This window comes from Sinocyclocheilus grahami, unplaced genomic scaffold (assembly GCF_001515645.1).
Source record: "Sinocyclocheilus grahami isolate Dianchi unplaced genomic scaffold, SAMN03320097.WGS_v1.1 scaffold491.1, whole genome shotgun sequence".
Classification (NCBI taxonomy): domain Eukaryota; kingdom Metazoa; phylum Chordata; class Actinopteri; order Cypriniformes; family Cyprinidae; genus Sinocyclocheilus; species Sinocyclocheilus grahami.
Genome location: NW_015505670.1, coordinates 145,545 through 166,867, shown reverse-complemented (window position 1 = coordinate 166,867; position 21,323 = coordinate 145,545). Strand labels below are relative to the sequence as shown.

General features: G+C 35.6%; 3 protein-coding genes across 7 annotated transcripts; 1 reads left to right on the top strand and 2 right to left on the bottom strand.

Annotated features, from left to right (window-relative positions):
• Window positions 1-1,224: 1,224 nt before the first annotated feature.
• Window positions 1,225-4,726, top strand: rcn3 (reticulocalbin 3, EF-hand calcium binding domain). 3 transcript variants are annotated; one of them, XM_016236501.1, is made up of 8 exons: window positions 1,225-1,325; window positions 1,717-1,938; window positions 2,034-2,227; window positions 2,492-2,664; window positions 3,054-3,114; window positions 3,223-3,314; window positions 3,404-3,511; window positions 4,555-4,726. In XM_016236501.1, exons 2-8 carry the CDS (start codon window positions 1,724-1,726, stop codon window positions 4,657-4,659), a joined length of 948 nt encoding a protein of 315 aa, XP_016091987.1. In that variant the 5' UTR covers window positions 1,225-1,325; window positions 1,717-1,723; the 3' UTR covers window positions 4,660-4,726. The 3 variants fall into 3 exon arrangements, with proteins under 3 accessions (XP_016091987.1, XP_016091983.1, XP_016091986.1); XM_016236497.1 differs by lacking the exon at window positions 4,555-4,726 and adding an exon at window positions 3,697-4,359; XM_016236500.1 differs by lacking the exon at window positions 4,555-4,726 and adding an exon at window positions 3,697-4,359 and having other exon boundaries at window positions 1,232-1,325; window positions 1,721-1,938.
• Window positions 4,727-4,734: 8 nt separating this feature from the next.
• nosip (nitric oxide synthase interacting protein) lies at window positions 4,735-8,447 on the bottom strand. 3 transcript variants are annotated; one of them, XM_016236502.1, is made up of 10 exons: window positions 8,365-8,447; window positions 8,029-8,110; window positions 7,833-7,938; window positions 7,601-7,682; window positions 7,373-7,508; window positions 7,140-7,285; window positions 6,652-6,768; window positions 5,341-5,411; window positions 5,107-5,215; window positions 4,735-5,012 (listed from the first exon to the last, which is right to left on the bottom strand). In XM_016236502.1, the coding sequence occupies exons 2-10, from the start codon at window positions 8,096-8,098 to the stop codon at window positions 4,941-4,943; spliced, it is 909 nt and encodes a 302-aa protein (XP_016091988.1). In that variant the 5' UTR covers window positions 8,099-8,110; window positions 8,365-8,447; the 3' UTR covers window positions 4,735-4,940. The 3 variants fall into 3 exon arrangements, with proteins under 3 accessions (XP_016091988.1, XP_016091990.1, XP_016091989.1); XM_016236504.1 differs by having other exon boundaries at window positions 8,029-8,260; window positions 8,365-8,441; XM_016236503.1 differs by lacking the exon at window positions 8,365-8,447 and having other exon boundaries at window positions 8,029-8,353.
• A 7,311-nt stretch (window positions 8,448-15,758) lies between these two features.
• LOC107554108 (acidic repeat-containing protein-like) lies at window positions 15,759-20,988 on the bottom strand. Its single transcript, XM_016236505.1, has 6 exons — window positions 19,774-20,988; window positions 17,624-17,685; window positions 17,414-17,482; window positions 16,398-16,449; window positions 16,252-16,288; window positions 15,759-16,150 (listed from the first exon to the last, which is right to left on the bottom strand). The coding sequence occupies exons 1-6, from the start codon at window positions 20,324-20,326 to the stop codon at window positions 16,081-16,083; spliced, it is 843 nt and encodes a 280-aa protein (XP_016091991.1). The 5' UTR covers window positions 20,327-20,988; the 3' UTR covers window positions 15,759-16,080.
• Window positions 20,989-21,323: the final 335 nt, after the last annotated feature.

The following is a 21,323-nucleotide window of genomic DNA, read 5'->3' as shown; positions in this document are numbered from 1 at the left end:
TTTTAAAGAAGTCTCTTATGCTCACCAAGGCTGCATTAATTTGATCGAAGAAAAAAAACGGTTTAAGCAAGAATAATGTGAAGCACTTTAACCATTTAAAATAAATGTTTTCTATTTAATATACTTTAAAATGTAATTTATTCCTTTGATAAAAAGATTAATTTTCAGCCGCCATTACGTGTCACATGATCCATTGTGCTACTTAATATTTTTGTGGAAACGGTGATACATTTTTTCAGGATTCTTATTTATTTAAAAAAAGAAATATTTCGTAAAATTACACATTTCTTTACAAATACTTTTGATAAATTTATTGCATTCTTGCTGAATAATTTTGATAGTTTACGCTGGCCCTTGTGTGTTTGCTTATTAAATATTTTGGATAATCTGATTATGCTCAATTGAACACATTTTACCTGCATTTACATGCAGAACTGATGTAGATTTCCCCTGAAAACAGCAGAGACAGGATGTAAAAATCTGCAATATGTCTAGGTCTGCTCGTTAACCAAGTTAGTACCTTAACCTTACTTCTTAGACCTATAGCTCTACTGACAGCCTGGTGATAGCAAAACAACATGTTCTAACTTTTGTCAAACTGACCACAAACAAATTACTATTTTGGATGTCAACTTTCTGAAAAGTGCATGCCAACCGTTTAGTTAAAAAGGAAGGATTCATTAAAAAAAAGATTATACTAACTTGTTTTAAAGAAAGAAATTTAAAAGCTATAGCCTACTGACATGCTGATATTCAATTATTGAGACATTTCACTTGTTTAATCTGACAATGATAAAGGATTTGAGGTAGAGTGTTTAAGGAAGATTCTGCAAAATGTTTTGATGCAAGTAACCAGTAACCGAGTAATTGTGTCTCATAACGTTTGTAATTGCGGGAACAATTTAACAATATATCTTTAAAAAAAAAAAACGTTTGCCACTGTTACATTAAGATTATTTAACATGCATGTAACTTAATTTATTTCCATTAATTTATCAGTCCAAATTAAATCAACACAATGTTTCGGTCAAAAATGAACTCTTCTCAAAACCTTTTGCATGTGTGCCAAAACGCGCCTGGCTCTATGATTGTGCGTTCGTGTGTCAACGTGGCGTTTCGCAGCCAGTAGAATTTAGAATTTTCCTCGGCCCCGCCCAATCTCGTCTTATAATTGGCTCTTTGTCATGTCAGTAAAACATTTTTGAGGGCACGTAACGTGGCTGCTCCACCCACTTTTACGTGCACTTTAAAGAAGAACAGTGCCAACGCGTACTCCTCAACTCAGGCTAAACGGGTGTACTCGAGCAGAAATCACTGCAGGCTTGGTAAGTGGTTTATACAGTTTTAGCTATTTTTATTTTTATTTTTTTCATTTTAAACAAATTGCTCTGTAGTTTTTTTTTTAAATGTCAATTGTTTTTGTACAGTTCGTTCAATAGTCATTATATGCTGTAAATCACTGCATAATACAAAACATCATTTTTAGATTTGATATGTTCTTGTTTTTTATTATTATGCTTTAACATAAAATAGTTTATGCTTATTCAGAAAGTTGAAATAAAATGTCTATGCTGCATCATTTAGTTTAAAATTGAATGAGACCATTAATGCCAAGCAATGACTTTGTGTGTTTAGTGTGCATAATCCTTTTTTTTTTTTTCTAGGGCAGAAAGAATTTATAAAATCTTTCTCTGTCTCTTTACACACACTCCTTAGGAAGAATATGCAGCTGCTCCTTTTAGGGACACTTGCCCTGTTTGTTGGGGTCACAGTTGCTGTGCCTGCACAGGAGAAGCGTGTACATCTTAAGCCTGACCTCAGTGACCATGTTCATGATGATGCCCATGGATACCAGTATGACCACGAGGCCTTCCTGGGCAAAGAGGAAGCCAAGACCTTTGACCAGCTAAGCCCTGAGGAGAGCAAAGAGAGACTAGGGTAAAAAGAAACAAGGGAGAATGGTACAGTAAATAGGAGAATAGTAATATTATCATGTGTCTCATTTTGTATTTTTTTGTATATTCCCCATACAGAAAGATTGTGGATAGGATTGACACGGATAAGGATGGCTTCATCAGTCATGCTGAGCTACACCACTGGATCAAGCACAGGCAGAGGAGGTACATCGAGGAGAATGTGGACAAGCACTGGAAAGAGTACGACCAGAACAAGGATGGGAAGATTGGCTGGATCGAGTACAAGAACACCACCTATGGATATTATATGGGTAATTAAAACAAGCCTTTGAATTTGGGCGTGGCTACTAATTATGTGACTTTTAATGAGAAACAGCCGTTTATAGGGTTATGAATTTATTGTTCAAAACAGTGCAACATATTCACAAAAAGAAACTATTGTATTTTTGATAAATTAGTATTACGTTTAAATTGACCAGAAATGTTAAACAAACAATGTTTAGACCTTAAACTCCAATACATACTACAGAACTAAAGAATATTGATGGTTAATGTACTATGCTACTGTATTCCAGATGCAGAGTTTGATGATGTGGATGATAAGGCGAGTTACAAAGCTATGCTCACTAGAGATGAAAGACGGTTCAAGTCTGCAGACCGGGATGGGGACGGTGTTGCAACCAGAGAAGAGTTCACTGCCTTCCTCCATCCAGAGGAGTTTGACCACATGAGAGACATTGTGATTCAGGTACATAGAGTAAAGCAGCAGGCATTTATACCAGCATGTTTTTACAGAAACAACTTTTTAAAAATATGTCTAATACATGTTGAGAAGATTTACACGGAGAAAAAAAATCTTATAGACCAAGAGCCAAATGTATCTCGTTCACATTTTCACTATGTGAGATGTTTAACTTGTGTGATCTGACAATAATAAAGGATTTGAGAAAGTTTCTAGATGATTCTGCAGAACATGTTTATGTTAAAATAATAATAAAAATGGGCCAAGTGACAGAAGAATTACCATAAATATCATAGCTTATTTTGCTATCTCTTGTTAGCGTTTTTCATCTGTCAGACCAGAACAGACCACTTGTGAAGCATTGAAACAGATTACTGCCAACTTTATTGTTACAGGAAACCATTGAAGACATTGACAAGAATGGTGATGGCAAGATTGATCTGCGGGAATACATTGGTAAGTGTCTACACTGTTCACCTGGGAAAGAAGAAAGCTAACATTAGAACTGATATTTTGTGACCAAATGAATTGAAAATGTTGAAAATGTGTTCCTTTTGACCCTAGGGGACATGTTCGCCCCTGAAAATGGAGAGAATGAACCAGATTGGGTCACAACAGAAAAGAAACACTTTTCAGAGTTCAGAGACATTAACAAGGTATGCATTGGGAAGGAAATTTATTAGCATCACCTGGGAGTGTTTCCTGGCTATTCTTTCATGGTTCGTGATTTGTTTGCTTTTGTTAGGACGGTTTCCTTGATGCCAGTGAAGTTTCTCATTGGATCCTCCCTGGAGAGGTCGACCATGCTGATAATGAGGCCCGGCATCTCATTCATGAAACCGATAAAGACAACGTAAGTGGCTTTCACTGGGTCTTCACGTGTGTGGCATCTTTAATTCACAATAATGCATCAATGCCGATAATAATAATAATTCAAAATCAATTTTAAAGTAATCTTTACCTCTGTCTTCTTTCTTTTAATCCACTGCCAATGAATTGCAATGGACTTCCAACTGCTTCATGTAATTGATTATCCAGGATGACAAAATCACAAAGAAGGAAATTCTGGCAAACTGGAACATGTTTGTCGGGAGCCAAGCGACTAATTACGGAGAGGATCTCACCAAAAGACATGATGAACTTTAATGCTGGCATATCTGGGTATAGGGGAGGGCAATATATTTGGGGTGTCGGTGAGAAGATAGGAAATTTAATATGAAAATAAAAGCTCATTTTCATTAAGTGTTGGGTAGGAACATTTCCAGAGCCAAAAGTCAGGGATTAGGCTTCAATGAAGATAGGCATCTTAGTGAGACCGACAAAAGCTTTATTTATTGTCAAACACATTTTGTCCTTTGAAACAAAATCACATTCCTTATGAACAGACACTCCAGCTTGATAATTGTGAGGAAATGAAATGATATCTTCCACTTGAGAGATGCTCAGGAATTCAGCACTGAATACAAGGCCAGTTGCATCAGTATTCAAAATAACAGCCTTGTTTTTTGACTGTTACGAAGTAAATTTCACATTCAGCATATCACTTACATGAAAAGAGGCATAGGTACAGAGAAATGAAGCCAGAGGGAGGGAAAGAGGGGCAGGGATTCAATAGATGGGAGGAGACAAAAGTGATTGACACTGTATTGGTGGAACATTTTTCTCTCTGTGAATTCTAAATAAAGCCATGTTGGTTTTTCAGTTGTGGAGTGGGGTTTAATTTCAATGTTCTCACAAAGACATTACATTGCATTCTAATAAGAAGTCTAATTTCTAATCACAAAAGATTTTTTTTTTTTTTTTTTTTTTTTAAATAGTCACCCTCTTGCTCTGCTAAATCATTCTTTGTCCTTTGCATTTTCCAAACTGTGTCTGTGTCCTTAATGTCATTCCCAGGATGATCGTCTCTCTATCAGTGAGATCATGGATAAAATGGATTTCATTAAAGTCAGCACTATAACTGACTTTGGGACCCTGGTAGAAGATCATGATGAACTTTAACCTCATTTTGACCACAAAAAACCTGAATGTCTCTTAAAACTATTAAAATAAGACAAATGTGATATTTGAAGTGTGTAAAATTAATGATTTAAAAAGAAAAAAAAAGCACATCAACTGTATATTGTTGCATAACAGTATCTTTGGGGGCAAGGAAAAATATAACTTCAACATCCACTCAGATTACCCCTCATCAAACAACTGACAACAAAAGGACTACAAAAAAAGTCTAGCAAAAATAATGACAATATTTACAGGGTCAAAGTGTTGTCCAATCCTCTTGTTTATGCTTGCATAACGGGTCTGGCCTCTTTAGCTTTGAGGGCCACTCCTGAGCCTGCAAAGCCAGTCCCACCCTGCCGACGAGCAAAGACAGACATTTAAACACTGACTTTGTGCATTTGTAAAACATTGAGACACTCTTTATAGCATTATTTCTCTCATACACACCCTCTGAAGGGGTATGATGTCCTTCTCTTTCAGTTTGTCTCCAGTCATTGGATCAATCATGTCTTTCTGTATGAGCTTCTCCACACACTCCATAGTGACTACGACTCCACTTGAGGGAAAGACAGGAAACAAAAAGAGAGATAAACTAAAAGTGAGGGCAAGGCCTAAATGTATGAAAATATATAAAATTCAGATAAATTCTTGCCGAATAAACAGTTTAAAAGTCAAACTCACGAGGGTCTAAGAACTGCACAGGGCACAGAGTTCCCAAGCGTGTCTTTGGTTACTGCACACACGTATCTGTCCTGAGGACCACATAAAACATTTCCTGAACAGTCCATAAACACCTTAAAGATACTGCCTGCAAAGACATGCAGTAACTTTGGGTCAGTTTTTTTTCTTAAGATATAATACAGAAATATTTAACATTTAATAATTAGTCTTATTTCATATATATTTAAATTAGTACTGTTGTTAAGCAATGATGCATTCAGTTGATCATAGTGACAATAAATATATTGTTACAAAAAAATCAAATAAATGCGGTTCTCTTTTGAGCTTACTATTCAAAGAATTCTTTAAAAAAAAACACACAAAACAACCTTTATCAACGCTGATAATAATGAGAAATGTTTCTTGGGAATAAGGATGTAACGATTTACTCAACTCACAGTGCGATACAATTCACGTTTCATGATAGGATTTTTTTATGATTTTTGTTTTTTAAATGTGAGATTTAAGACAAATTATAAATGAAAAAGTGTCCTTTTATTATTTCTCAGACAAAATGATGCACCTGACATGGGAATATCTTTTAGGTCAAATAAATAATAATATTAATTTTAAAACAAATCCCAAATAAATGAATAAATAACAAAAATAAAAGAAATCTCTTCAGATAAACAAACTAAGACTTTGCCTGTGCTCTTTCCTAGCTTGGAGATATATATATATATATATATATATAATAATTTTTTTTTTTTTAGAAATATCACATCCACATTTTCCAGCAGAAAATGCACCTTGTACAGAAAATGCATCTGAAGCAACAACACAATAGTCTGACTTTAGCTTGTGAATTTATTCTACATAACACCAGGGAGGATGAACAAGAACGAAAATTCACTCTCTGACAGCAGGTGGCGCTTATGGAGCAGCAGCGAAACTGCGTTTTCTTGGTTATCACTACTTCAATATGCATCATATAGAGGCAAGATGCAAATAAAATACCATCTAAATGTTTCTGAAGACAGTCAGTTTCCCCTCAGAGAAACATTCATATGAACCCCCATCAGCATTGCGATTCGTTTAATATCTGAACTGACTTCAAACGCCTCTTACATCCCTCCTTGATTTCTGAAGGATCATGTGACACTGAGGACTGGAGTAAATCATTTAAAATGGTAATATTTCAAATATTTCAAAAGCATTATATAATCTTAGCAACCCCAAACTTTTGAAAGGTAATGTACACAGCATTAAATAGTAAGAGAGAGATGCAGGTCAAAAAAAAAAAAAGCAAGCTCAAAAATTAGGGCTTTTTACTTGGCGTGTGAGGAGGGCCACTCTGTCCAGACTGGGGTCCAGCGGAGTGAAGCGCACTGAAATCAAATCACTCATCTTCAAAGGACATCCTGACATGGGGCACAACACTGTCTTTGACTGAAAAAGCAAGAGAGAAGGAAAAACAGTTAATGATAATAGCTGATGTCCAAAGAGTTTATTTGTGAGGTGTATATCTTAAATTAAGTGCCCCATACAGGGTGAGATCCTTTAAAAGAGGACAATCATGACACAAGAAGCTACTGAACACACAGAGTGGAGAACTGACTGAACCAGGAGGAAAGATGGACAAACAAACCAATCAAGGGCATCATGACCGATCAAAAGAACATTTGGCATGCAAACTGATTTCAGGGCAAGCACAACCTCTTGTGTAATGCACTTCCATGAATGACACCTGACTACTGAAGACCCAAGGTTAGGGACACGTGGTTGGCAAAGAGGGGAACGTGACAGATCTAGAGACCTACAGGTTTTTTAAGCAAGGTGGGCTTGGCCTCTGGTGTGAGACAGGGGATCCAGAAGCTGGGCAGAGCTGAAGAGGAACTGGACGCTCCTGTGTCAGAACTGGAGGAGCTGCTTGAGCCCTTCTGGCTTCCTTCATCCTTAAATTTATCTACAGAAACATGAGTTATACACATAATCGAGCAGGAATCTCATTGTGTTGTGCTTAAGTTTAAACCACCTTGTCTAGTTTTCATACCTGAGGTAAAGGGGTTGATTGGCTTGGAGACAATGTTGTTCTCTCTCTGTTTGAACTTCTCAGCTCTCTCTCGCTCCTCAGACTTGGACTCCAGCTGGCCTTCACTCTTTAGAGCCCGTTTCTGCTTCTCATATGCCTGAGTTTAAAAATATACGTGTGTGTGTTTTAGACAAACAGAGAAAGACATTCACATTAAGAGCAAAATACATTTGTAAAAAGTGCGCAAACCTTCATTTTCTTGGCAATATCTGTTTTCTGGTGAAGGATGTATTGCAGGATGGCTTCTTTTTCATACAAGTATCCATCTTCACTGTAGGAAGCAAATATAAACACAAACACATCCCAGTCTCCAAGCTGCCGACACACAAATGGGCCAGTAACACTCAGTATAATCACTTAAGACTGCATGCAGACAATTTCAGCATTAAAACATTTCTATGAGTGCAAATGTGGCTTTTACGTTAAGACAGGGTCCCTGCAGGGCTGCAAGGAGAGACAGCAGCAGTCAAAATCTTTGATGGCATCCTTCCCCAAACGCACACTTTGTGTCCCATAACCAGAAGCGGCTGAAAATATGAAGTAAGATACACAATTTGTTATTGTAATTACAATGCAATCATTTCATGACACAGACTAATGTTACATGGATACATTACCGGTGTCTTTCTTCTTCTCGTGATAAGTGTAAACGGCTCCAGCTGTGCAGTTTTTCCCGTGTCGAGTCATGTCTGTCCTTTACTGTACAGAATGAATTGTTTTTATGAAGCTGGTGAACAGATTTTGCACATAGTTTTACATAAATACACGTCGGCCCATGGTGGATAATTGCTTAGTGAACAAGCCCAGGAGGAGGATTTCCCGGGAAATCCATAATAGACACCACACATGCTACAACAAACCGGAAGCAACACATTAATCAATCGCAATTTGTTCAATCATACATTAATAGCAGATATAAAAGTGCGGGAATAAGCACAGAAGTTGCTGTTTACCTCTTATGACCCTGAACCGGAAAGGATCTTTTCTTGCTCCTCTTCCTGATTCGTCAGAAATTTCAGAATAAAAGTTCGCAGAGAACGCTGGACTCGTGCGTCAAACAGAAATGGACATAAAATAGTGGTTTGAATTTTAATCGTTTATTACATCTAGATTATAGTAGAGCTTCTGCTACAAAATAGTACATTGCAGAAAGCAATTGATCTATTACAGTGTTTAAATAATACAAGTTAAAGCCAATGCACACCGTCGGCCATTAACAGGCCTTTAGTTGATAACTAAAGGCCTGTTCATGTCAAAGACAATAACTATAACTAGCCTAGACTTAACAAGGGACGGCTTAATGTTAGTATTGATTTTTTTGAAATCAGAAAATAATTTGAATGATGTTTGGAGATGTTTAAATCCTGAAGTTGATTGCTTTTCATGGTTTAAGCCTAATGGAGAGAGCAAATCTAGAATAGATTATTGGATGGTTAGTGACAATATTATAAAATATGCTTCACAGTCTACAATTTCTAAAGCTCCGCTAACGGATCATTGCTTTATAGATCTCGTATTGGAACCAAAATTTAAAAAAATTAGAAATAAAGGTTATTGGAAGTTCGATGCCTTTCTCTTACATAATGAAGAATTCTGCAATAAAATCAAGGAATTAATAAAGGATATAGAGATAAATGATTTTTTTGATTGTAATACAAGTAAATGGGAATTTCTCAAATTTAAAATTGGGAAATTCTCTATAAGTTTTTCTAAGAAATTAAACAAAGAAAAAAGGGAGTATGAAAGAGATTTAATTTGTGAAATAAGCCGATGCTGTAACAAACCAGTTTTAAATAATTATGAAAATGATAAGATGATGGCGCTTCAAAGTAAATTAGATCATTTCGAGAGGGCTAAGGGTGCTTTTATAAGATCACAAGCTAAACGGCTTGAAGAAGGTGAAAAGAACTCTTCATATTTTAGTAATTTAGAAAAAAAATAGGCAACAAAGGAACTCTATCAGTAGTTTAATGATCCAAGATCAGGAATGCAAAGATTGTAGAAAAATGGAAAAAGAAGTGTTTCAGTTTTATTCTAAACTTTATTCTTCTTTTATTTTAGATCTTTTTTTTGCTAAAATCCAGAACTATATTCCACGTATTGATAACTCTTTTAAAGTTTTACGTGATTCAGAGTTTAAGATTGAAGAATTGGATTCAGTTGTGGAAAAGATGCCTTTGAACAGATCCCCAGGGACAGATGGGCTTACTAATAATTTTTTTTAACTTTTTTGGGTGAATTTGAGAAATGTATTATTTAGTCCCCTGACAGAATGTATTAGAAAAAAAGTGTTGATTGAAAGTATGAAGCAAGGTTTGATTACATTGATTCCCAAAGCTGGTAAAGATAAAATAATTTTAGACAATCTGAGGCCTATTACTTTGCTCAATACTGATTATAAAAAATGTTCTGAGGCTATCGCTGCTAGGCTGAAAAAGGGTATTTCTAATATAATTAGTGAGACACAATCAGGGTTTCTGGGAGGAAGGTCAATCCATAATAATATAAGGTTAGTTTTAGATTTACTTGATTACAGTGATGTGGATCAAGAGAGTGGGTTTCTGATTTTTTTTTATTTTTATAAAGCTTTTGATGTCGTAGAGCATCCATTTATTTTGAAAACCTTACAGCATTTTGGTTTTGGAGTAAGATTCATAAATTTAATTGAAATGTTATATAATGGAATAAATAGCTCTGCAGCACTTGGTCATGGAACCTGCACAAGATTTCCAATTAAAAGGGGATCTGACAGGGATGTGGCAGCTCACCATTATTGTTTATAATGGTTGCTGAGCTGTTATCTATATTGATAAAAAATAATGGTTTTGAAGGTTTAACAGTGTTTAACATAATTATAACTCAGTTTGCTAACAATACAACGCTGTTTCTTAAAAATTAACAACAAATTCCACTAGCTTTACACTCGATCAACCAGTTTTCTAAAGCTTCAGGGCTTTATTTGAACCTAAAGAAATGTGAAATGTTAACTTTACATGAGTTTCCTTTACAGACATTATTTAATATACAAATTAAGAAGGAAGTTAAATATTTGGGAATTACAATTTTTAAAGATAGAGAAATAATGGAGAATAAAAATTTATTGAATAACAGATAAATGTAAATCCACTCTGAACAGATGGTTACAGAGGGATCTTACAATCTTTGAAAGGGTTCTTTTGTCTAAAATGGATAGTTTGTCCAGACTTATCTACCCAGCCTTCTCCTTGCCCATATCGACAAGAATTATCGAATTAATAAATAAAGTGACTTTTAAATTTATCTGGAGAAATAAATGTCACTACATAAGAAAGGAAGATATGATTAAAAAATATGAAGACGGTGGTGTGAATGCGATCGATTTTGATATTATGAATGGTGTTCTGAAATTGAAATGGTTAAAATCCTTCATTCAAAATAGCAGTTCTTTTTGGTGTATTGTCCCCACTGCAATTTTTAACAAACTGGGAGGAATACATTTTTTTCTATGTTGTGATTTTGAGTGTACCTCGTTACCAGTTAAACTTTCAGCTTTCCATCAGCAGGTGCTGCTCTATTGGAAATTATTGTACAAACATAACTTCACACCTCACAACACTCAAAAAGATTGGCAGAAAGTCCGTTTATTTTGAGGAATGGAAATCCAAAGGAATTTGGGCGATTGCCCATTTCTTGGATGATAATGGAAATTTGTTACTGTATAGAGAATTCTGTGAAAAATTCCAACTGCAGTGTTCTGTTAATACTTATAATAGAATAATTAGAGCCATTCCAATTGCTGTAAGATTAATAGTTAAAGAAGACATTTTGTACTCCAAAGTCTCCCCAGAACTGAGACAGCTCTCCTTAGAAGGTTATGATTTTTGTGATAAAAACTGTACAAATAGAGTCATTAGAGATTTTATTTTACAGGCTTATTATCCTAACCCTATTAGAAGGGAATACATGCTCAAAGGTTTTTATATTATGGAAATTTAAAAAATTAGGGAAAGCTATATATCTTTTCCTCTTCCTCCTAAAGTTAAGGAGGTGAACTTCAAAATTTTAAATGAGATTTATCCTACCAATGAATTTTTAAGACTGAAATTTAATTTGGATGTAAATAATTGTGTTTTTTGTGAAACGAATATTGAAAATCTAGAGCATGTTTTCTTTTGTTGTTCAACTTTTTTGGAGAGATGTACAGAACTGGCTACAGTCTAGAGAGGTGGAACACCCACCCCTTATGATGAAGTTAATTAGGTTGGGTATTTGTCTGGAAAACAAAGAGTTGGATTTTGTTATTAATTTCTTGCTTTGTCTTGGAAAGTTTTTCATTCATAAATGTATATGGTTTAAATCTAAAGCCAACTTTAACCAGTGGATGAATGAGGTCAAAATTTTGTGCAAATCTTTAGAATTGGTTAAAAACAAGAAAGCTCTCAAATTGATTTTTGGGGCATGTATAAACTAATGTAAAAAGCCCTTTTGGTTTGTTTTATTTGTTCTATTTATTTATTTATTTTCTTCTTTATTATTGGTTTATTGTGATCTTGTTTATCACTGATTATGCTCAACCTAAGGCTGTTCACGTATTGTTAGATTATGTGATGCGTTTATGTTCCTTGTTTGTTTTTTTGTAAATGGAAGCATAAAAAAAATAAAAAAAATAACTTTTTTATGTTCATCCTCCCACCTTTGTGTCTTTTACCTGTTCTAGTCTTTTATGAAAAGGATGCTCACTAGTTAAGTTATTCCCCCAAGGCCTCTTTACTACAGATGGTTGCTAATCATCTAAAGTTGCAGGATGGAATGACAATAAGCGGCTCACATTTGTGTGAAAATAGCAAAAGGAGACATAAAGTACCTGAACGTTGACATGGACAATGGTCAAACAAACAGTTTAACATTATTGTTTATTGACTCATGATAACCACGTAATACAGAGAGTCTAATGGTATATTATATTGTGTGAATAGCCTATTTAGTGCACTAGTTAGGCTATGTTCTTATTAGCATACTTTTACTATTGGACCTCAAATATCTTAAGGCCCGCTTCTGCTAGTACAGAACTTTTCCTTTTGTTTTCTGCTTAAGAAAGAAAATCATACAAGAAAATCACAAGTTTGAAACAACATGATGGTGATTAAACGATGACAAACAACAAATTCCACTAGCTTTACACTCGATCAACCAGTTTTCTAAAGCTTCAGGGCTTTATTTGAACCTAAAGAAATGTGAAATGTTAACTTTACATGAGTTTCCTTTACAGACATTATTTAATATACAAATTAAAAAGGAAGTTAAATATTTGGGAATTACAATTTCTAAAGATAGAGAAATAATGGAGAATAAAAATGTATTGAATAACATAGATAAATGTAAATCCACTCTGAACAGATGGTTACAGAGGGATCTTACAATCTTTGGAAGGGTTCTTTTGTCTAAAATGGATAGTTTGTCCAGACTTATCTACCCAGCCTTCTCCTTGCCCATATCGACAAGAATTATCGAATTAATAAATAAAGTGACTTTTAAATTTATCTGGAGAAATAAATGTCACTACATAAGAAAGGAAGATATGATTAAAAAATATGAAGACGGTGGTGTGAATGCGATCGATTTTGATATTATGAATGGTGTTCTGAAATTGAAATGGTTAAAATCCTTCATTCAAAATAGCAGTTCTTTTTGGTGTATTGTCCCCACTGCAATTTTTAACAAACTGGGAGGAATACATTTTTTTCTATGTTGTGATTTTGAGTGTACCTCGTTACCAGTTAAACTTTCAGCTTTCCATCAGCAAGTGCTGCTCTATTGGAAATTATTGTACAAACATAACTTCACACCTCACAACACTCAAAAAGATTGGCAGAAAGTCAGTTTATTTTGAGGAATGGAAATCCAAAGGAATTTGGGCGATTGCCCATTTCTTGGATGATAATGGAAATTTGTTACTGTATAGAGAATTCTGTGAAAAATTCCAACTGCAGTGTTCTGTTAATACTTATAATAGAATAATTAGAGCCATTCCAATTGCTGTAAGATTAATAGTTAAAGAAGACATTTTGTACTCCAAAGTCTCCCCAGAACTGAGACAGCTCTCCTTAGAAGGTTATGATTTTTGTGATAAAAACTGTACAAATAGAGTCATTAGAGATTTTATTTTACAGGCTTATTATCCTAACCCTATTAGAAGGGAATACATGCTCAAAGGTTTTTATATTATGGAAATTTAAAAAATTAGGGAAAGCTATATATCTTTTCCTCTTCCTCCTAAAGTTAAGGAGGTGAACTTCAAAATTTTAAATGAGATTTATCCTACCAATGAATTTTTAAGACTGAAATTTAATTTGGATGTAAATAATTGTGTTTTTTGTGAAACGAATATTGAAAATCTAGAGCATGTTTTCTTTTGTTGTTCAACTTTTTTGGAGAGATGTACAGAACTGGCTACAGTCTAGAGAGGTGGAACACCCACCCCTTATGATGAAGTTAATTAGGTTGGGTATTTGTCTGGAAAACAAAGAGTTGGATTTTGTTATTAATTTCTTGCTTTGTCTTGGAAAGTTTTTCATTCATAAATGTATATGGTTTAAATCTAAAGCCAACTTTAACCAGTGGATGAATGAGGTCAAAATTTTGTGCAAATCTTTAGAATTGGTTAAAAACAAGAAAGCTCTCAAATTGATTTTTGGGGCATGTATAAACTAATGTAAAAAGCCCTTTTGGTTTGTTTTATTTGTTCTATTTATTTATTTATTTTCTTCTTTATTATTGGTTTATTGTGATCTTGTTTATCACTGATTATGCTCAACCTAAGGCTGTTCACGTATTGTTAGATTATGTGATGCGTTTATGTTCCTTGTTTGTTTTTTTGTAAATGGAAGCATAAAAAAAATAAAAAAATAAAAATTTTTATGTTCATACTCCCACCTTTGTGTCTTTTACCTGTTCTAGTCTTTTATGAAAAGGATGCTCACTAGTTAAGTTATTCCCCCAAGGCCTCTTTACTACAGATGGTTGCTAATCATCTAAAGTTGCAGGATGGAATGACAATAAGCGGCTCACATTTGTGTGAAAATAGCAAAAGGAGACATAAAGTACCTGAACGTTGACATGGACAATGGTCAAACAAACAGTTTAACATTATTGTTTATTGACTCATGATAACCACGTAATACAGAGAGTCTAATGGTATATTATATTGTGTGAATAGCCTATTTAGTGCACTAGTTAGGCTATGTTCTTATTAGCATACTTTTACTATTGGACCTCAAATATCTTAAGGCCCGCTTCTGCTAGTACAGAACTTTTCCTTTTGTTTTCTGCTTAAGAAAGAAAATCATACAAGAAAATCACAAGTTTGAAACAACATGATGGTGATTAAACGATGACACAGTTTTCTTTTTTGTATGCACATCCCTTTAAGGCCACATTTCATATCACAAATGTTTGGAAATCATGTTTCGTCAGCTGAAAAATTGACAGAAAAGTGAAAAACATCACAACCTATTCAGTTCAACAGAGACAGTAAGGACATCCCTCACATACAATCAATGTTGGGGAGTAACTAGTTACATGTAACTAATTACGTAATTTAATTACAAAATAAATGTAACTGTAATCTGTTACAGTTACTGAGAAACAAATGTGTAATTAAATTACAGTTACTTATGAAAATGTTAATGATTACAAAGGGGGTTACATCTGAATATTTCCGCACACATACAGATTTAAAATATGAGACACCAATGTTTCAGGAGTTGAGGACACAGAATAGGACACATGCTTATTCGATAACTGTTTTATTTCCTATTTTGGTTTATGTATATGATTTTTTTTCCCCAAGGCATTGTTAGATGCCAGTGTTTCCTGTCATAGCTAAGCAATGATTTCAAAAACAGTATCATAACTATTAAAGTATATCTTATGATTTTAAATCTGTATTTAACCTCAAAAAGATCTCAAAGTAAAAAGAGGTGCTAAAGTCTGATTTTGAGGTGGCTGTGCATTACAATTAAATTATTATAATCTTAATTCAAGTGATGAAGGATTCTGAAAGTCTGACAGTAATCAGTGTTGCGTACCACTGTAAGGTTAACCCTGCCTGCTTTAAATGTTTCAAAATAATGAACAGTTGAAAACATTAGAAATTTCGAAAAGTAATCAAATGCAATCAGTTACATTACTTTAATAAAGTAACTGAAATAGTTACACTACTCATTACATTTTAAATAGGGTAACTTGTAATCTGTAACCTATTACATTTCCAAAGTAACCTTCCCAACACTGCATACAATTATACTCTGTCTACACTGATATGTTTTTAAAAGTATTTTAAAAATATTATTAGACTTACACACATAAATAAAACGATCCCTCATTTTATTCCATAAGTAGTCTCAAAACAACACAGTTAGGTTTGCAATTACATTTCATATCATATGTTAATAACAAGACTGTTTAAAAGGGAAATGTTGTTCAATTAAATACATTTAATTTAAGATAATGAAATTATTTAAGTTCCACGTGTATGTATTTATTGACCAGACTGTAGCGTGTGATGTGATAACATTAAAAGAGAGAGAGAGAAACTTAACGACAATGAACAACGCTACAATGTAAATCCTGAAATCTGTGAAACGCAGTTGCACGTTCCTCTTTTGGCCACATGGTGGTGACAAACGGGTTTAGTTGTCGTCGTCGTCGTCGTCGTCGTCGTCGTCGTCGTCGTCGTCATTAAAGACGTCTGCGACAGTCCTGAAAAAGAAGAGCAGAGGGTATAGGCTACATCAGTATATGAATATGGTTGTAACAACAACTAGTATTGCAGGTTTATTGGCAAGAGAATATTATCTTACTTATAGATGGATCCAGAAACAGAGTCAACAAAGCCACCTTTTAGAAAAAAAATGTAGTGAGTTCATAAAATAATCAGACTTTGAAATTATCCACAATCTAAACAATTAAAATAGCATGTATGAAATTACTGTAGGGTGTTTCTTACCTGGCTTGCAGACGGTCTCACAAACAGGACAGACATAGCACTTTCCACAGTCCTGAAGAGACAAAAGATAATTTCATGCTATACATTTTAAGTAATTGTTTGTGTAAATATGTGCATGTGGTTTTGTAGGGAAAACAGAACACTCTATATTTTAGCCATCTATAGCTTCAGACAAGCACACAATTTGCATTTAAACACTGTTACTGGCCTGGACCCCCATGCTGTGACTAATGCAAATTATTATTGTCATTAATGCACGCTTGGTCTGGCTATCTGCACAAACACAGCTGAAGGGCCTCTAGCATCACTGAACAGCTATATCTTTCTGTAGTCAAAAAATCAATCAAACTGTCATTTCTTTTAAAGAATAAATTCATTATTATTGAGCACTGTAAACGTTTTTGTTAAGCAGATATGTATTAATTTGGTGATGTATTTTGGTGGCACTTTTCATAATTAGAGAATAAAAGCCTGAAAATCAGTATTAAGTGAAAAAAGGGACCAGATACAAAAAAGAAAAAGAAAATAGAGATAGGTTTGGGGCCAGGAGTTGGATATAAAAACTCTTATTTACCATAAATTTCTTTGAATATAGAATCGCTTGAGTTTGAATAGTAGAATTTAGTACTTTAAATTTCAAGAATGCTAAATTTTATGTATTGGGGGAAAATTATATTATAACAGGATTGAATGCAAAATGTGGGACTCATTCTGGTAATTGAAATTAGTTAATTACAAATAGTTTTAACAACAATGAATTGATTATCAATTCAAAAGATTATGTCAAAATAACAATACTGTCAAGTAAACCTTTTAATTTGACTTGATTGGTTAGCCTAGGAAAAAAAGTACAATGTAATCACGGAATGTAGCTGTTAGCTCAGTGAGCAAAATGATACAGCGCACTGTAGCACTGATAGTCTTTTCTGAACTGCTGTGCTTTGTTTTGTATTGAGTTCTTTGGTAAACTGCATTGAATTTATTTAGGAAATGTGTGTTTGTGGTGGGTTTCTCACATCACAGAAGTCGCAGTGTTCAGAGTCGTCTCCCTTTTTGCATGGGCACTTATCACAGCTGTCGCAATGCTGAGGGGAGAGAGAAATGAGAAATGACTGAATCAAGGCCAAATTTAAAGCAAAACTGGTTCAGACAGGCTGAATGAAGGCATAATTAGCCTACAAATAATAGTGCACTTTATTAGACTAATAGAGCTCAGAGGATCCTACCTCACAGTGGGCACACAATGAACAAATGGATCCTTCATGATAATCATCATCATCGTCGTCATCTGAAAGAAATATTGTCAGCTGTGGTTTTAAATTATTATTATTGACGTGTATGTGAAAAGTGTGGTGAGCATTGTGATGAGGAACAGAATGAATTAGTCTTACTCACATGAACACCACTTTTTTCTCTCTTTCACACACATGCACACACACAACTCACCACATGTTTGAGTAACTAAATATATATATATATATGAAAATGAACACTTTTTACACACTCATACACAAACACAAAAATGTACATCTACCATGTATTACGAACTATATACTTATTGTTTATTTAAAAAAACAAAAACAATAATAAAATAAATAAATAAAGGTTTATAAAAGGGTTATATTAATATCACAATATGACAAAATAATTTTTAAGATGCATTTAGGTTTCTTTGTTAAGACAGTACACTTTTTGGGCTACAATGAATAAATTCTCTCAATTGATTGCATATACAGTCTGCTATCCAAATAAATAATACTTGCCAAAAATGTTCATTAATTTGAGCTTAAACATTTCGAGACACACACACACTGTTTATTTAAAGGTAAAATAACAGAGGTAACAGAAATTACACTGTGCAACACAGGATCATTTGATTTATTCGTTTTAGAGTGGGATTAAGAGATGTGGTGCTTTGTACAACACCATTATGCTACTTATAATGATGACACAGCAGATATTATACAAAACAGAGAATGGAAAAACAAACACCAGGAAAAGGAAAAGAAAATAAACATACAGTTACAACAGAAAAAGGATTCAGTCTAAACAGTCGTATTTTTGCATCTCCTGATAGTTGCTGTATTGCCTGTTCCCTTGTGATACTTCCTGTGTGTATCAACATGAATATGTAAATTACGAATGAACATTCTCTCTCTTTTGCTACCTCTCCACTGACATCTGTGCTACTGCATCCCTAGTTTATCCTTTAAACACTTCATACATATTGTCCCTGACTGCTCACCGTATGTTTCCAGTTGTCTGTTTTACTAATTTAATTCAAATGAAAAAAAAAAAAAGTACTGTGCAATAGTACATGTTTAAGAACTGGAGTATGTCCATTGAGAGTGTTTTTTTTGCAACTATTTAGAGAATGGTAATCCTTTCTGGTAAGGATAATGAAATAAATATTTATTAGCATAAATAGAGATAACATATGTAACTTTTATAAACCCATATAGATCATTTAAATATCACACAATGACTTTACAAGCAGACAGATCAGGGTGGTGTACATGTCACTTCTGTAATGGAGAATCTCTACAGAGAAAGAATGAGATCCGGGAGATGTAGGGAAAGAGAGAGAATCTAGAACCGATCTGTCCAATCAGTCTGCCTTCTTATACTCCCCACAACCATCCAACATCCTCCTGTCTCTCTCTCTCTCTCTCTCTCTCTCTCTCTCTATCGGTTCCTACTACTCCACGGTGATCTCTCTCCATGGTATATTCCCCCACTACATCTGTCTGTCTCTCTTTCTTTCTCTGTAGTTTCACATGCATGGTGACACAAATGTAGAAGATTCCAAATTCAAACAGGACAAATATAGGGATGAAGGAAAGGGTGGAACCCGCTCTTTCGAAACAAGACAAAAATCAAAGAATGATCTGATCTATTGGGCCAGAGTGAGGCCTGGGGCTCAGACTGCAGCGCTGGGTTTGTTTTTCTCTTTTCTCTCTTAAGTCCTCAGTTCATAAGCACTGTACTGTACTGCACATCAAGACTTGAAGCAGTCCGGCTTCAGAAGGCCCACAGAACTCATAGCTCTATTTAGGCAGGGAAGAGAAGACAGAGAGAGTCAAAGACAGCCAGGGTGATGGACAGCTGGAGAGGGGAGGAGGTGGGGCTTGTGCTAAGCTCTGAATGATCTGATTGGATAACATGACCGACTGATTGGACCTCAACTATGGCAGGCCAAGAGCAACACTTTGAGGCAGAGCTGAGATAAAGAAAGTGGGAGTGGCCAAAAGGGCCCCTTGCTCCTCCCCTCTCTTTCCCAATTTGGTTAAAATACTTATGGAGGGCTAAGAGAGGGGGCAGATGATTTGCTAAATTACGGGGGATTAAACGGCACTTCGAGAGCAACTTTACGTGCCTTCGTGGTCATCATCATCATCATCATCATCATCGTCGTCGTCGTCATCGTCATCATCATCATCGTCGTCATCATCATCGTCATCATCATCGTCATCATCATCGTCGTCATCATCATCGTCGTCATCGTCGTCATCATTGTCGTCATCATCATCGTCGTCGTCGTCATCGTCGTCGTCGTCATCATCATCATCATCGTCGTCATCATCGTCGTCGTCGTCATCATCATCATCATCATCATCATCATCATCATTATCATCATCGTCATCATCATCATCATCATCATCGTCGTCATCGTCATCATCATCGTCGTCGTCATCATCGTCGTCATCGTCATCGTCATCGTCATCGTCATCATCATCATCATCATCGTCGTCGTCATCATCGTCATCGTCATCATCATCATCATCGTCATCGTCATCAGCCATCAGGCCTTCCTCATGGATGAATGGCAGATCCTGGGCTTTGACAGAAGCTGAAGGCGCGAGCGGTGTCTGGAAGGAGCAAAGCAGGGCCAGCAAGAGCCCCAGCAGCAAGCTTCTCAGAGTAGCCATGTCTGATTGGAGCAGTAAATCCAAACACAGGAATCACAGTGCAGCGCTCCCGCACGTGCACCTGTCAAACTAAAACCCCAACGTTGACACCACCAAGATCCTCTTAAACCACACACACTCACAAACTCACTCACACACAGTCACACAGACGCTCAGATGCACCCAGGCTATGGCGAGGTAGAACAGGTGACAAGTCAAGAGGTCCAAAGTATTCCAATAGTTTGCACGCTTGTTCCCAGTGACAGACAAACACAAAGATTCCTTCGCAAGCCAGTGTCTTCTGTAGATTTCTGAAAATGTGACAAAAATGTTCCCTCTGCGTTGATTTAGCACTTCAAGACTACCAAGAGCCGTGTGGTGGGCAAGGCGGTGTCTGCAGCACGGACCTCACTAATGGTGCAGAGACAGACAGACAGACAAACTCGGGGGTAAAATGAGATGGGGGCGGGGGTCTAAGGCAAATGAGTGACAGGGCCAAGTGCTGGCAGCCATACCACCAACCACTGGTGTGCACTTTAGGCTGGAGGTGAGAGAGAGAGAGGTCGGAGGCATACACTATTATAACTTTAGAGACGGCAGCGGGACGGAGGAGGGGTTCCAAGAAGAGGATGACCATATATCGAGAGCAGAGGGTGGAGGAAAGGGGCTCGATGATAAGATCTATATCAAGACGATGAGCAAAGAGGAGGAATTGTTAAATAAAACCAAATGAGAAGATGAAGTGATTAGCACAAACATCTGCAGAAGTATGTCATTCTTCTTCAAACTAAGTGCTTTCATGTAGATGATTGAATGTGCACCATGTTTATGATTTTATTGCGTATATGCGGCATGAAAGCATTTACAATGAGTTCATTCATACGTGATCATGACAGTAATAAATCTAGTTGTCAATGATAGCATAAAAACCATAAAGCTGATGCATAGAAACTTTCTCTCTCAAACGCAAACACACACACACACACACACACACACACACACTGCATGATCAGATCTC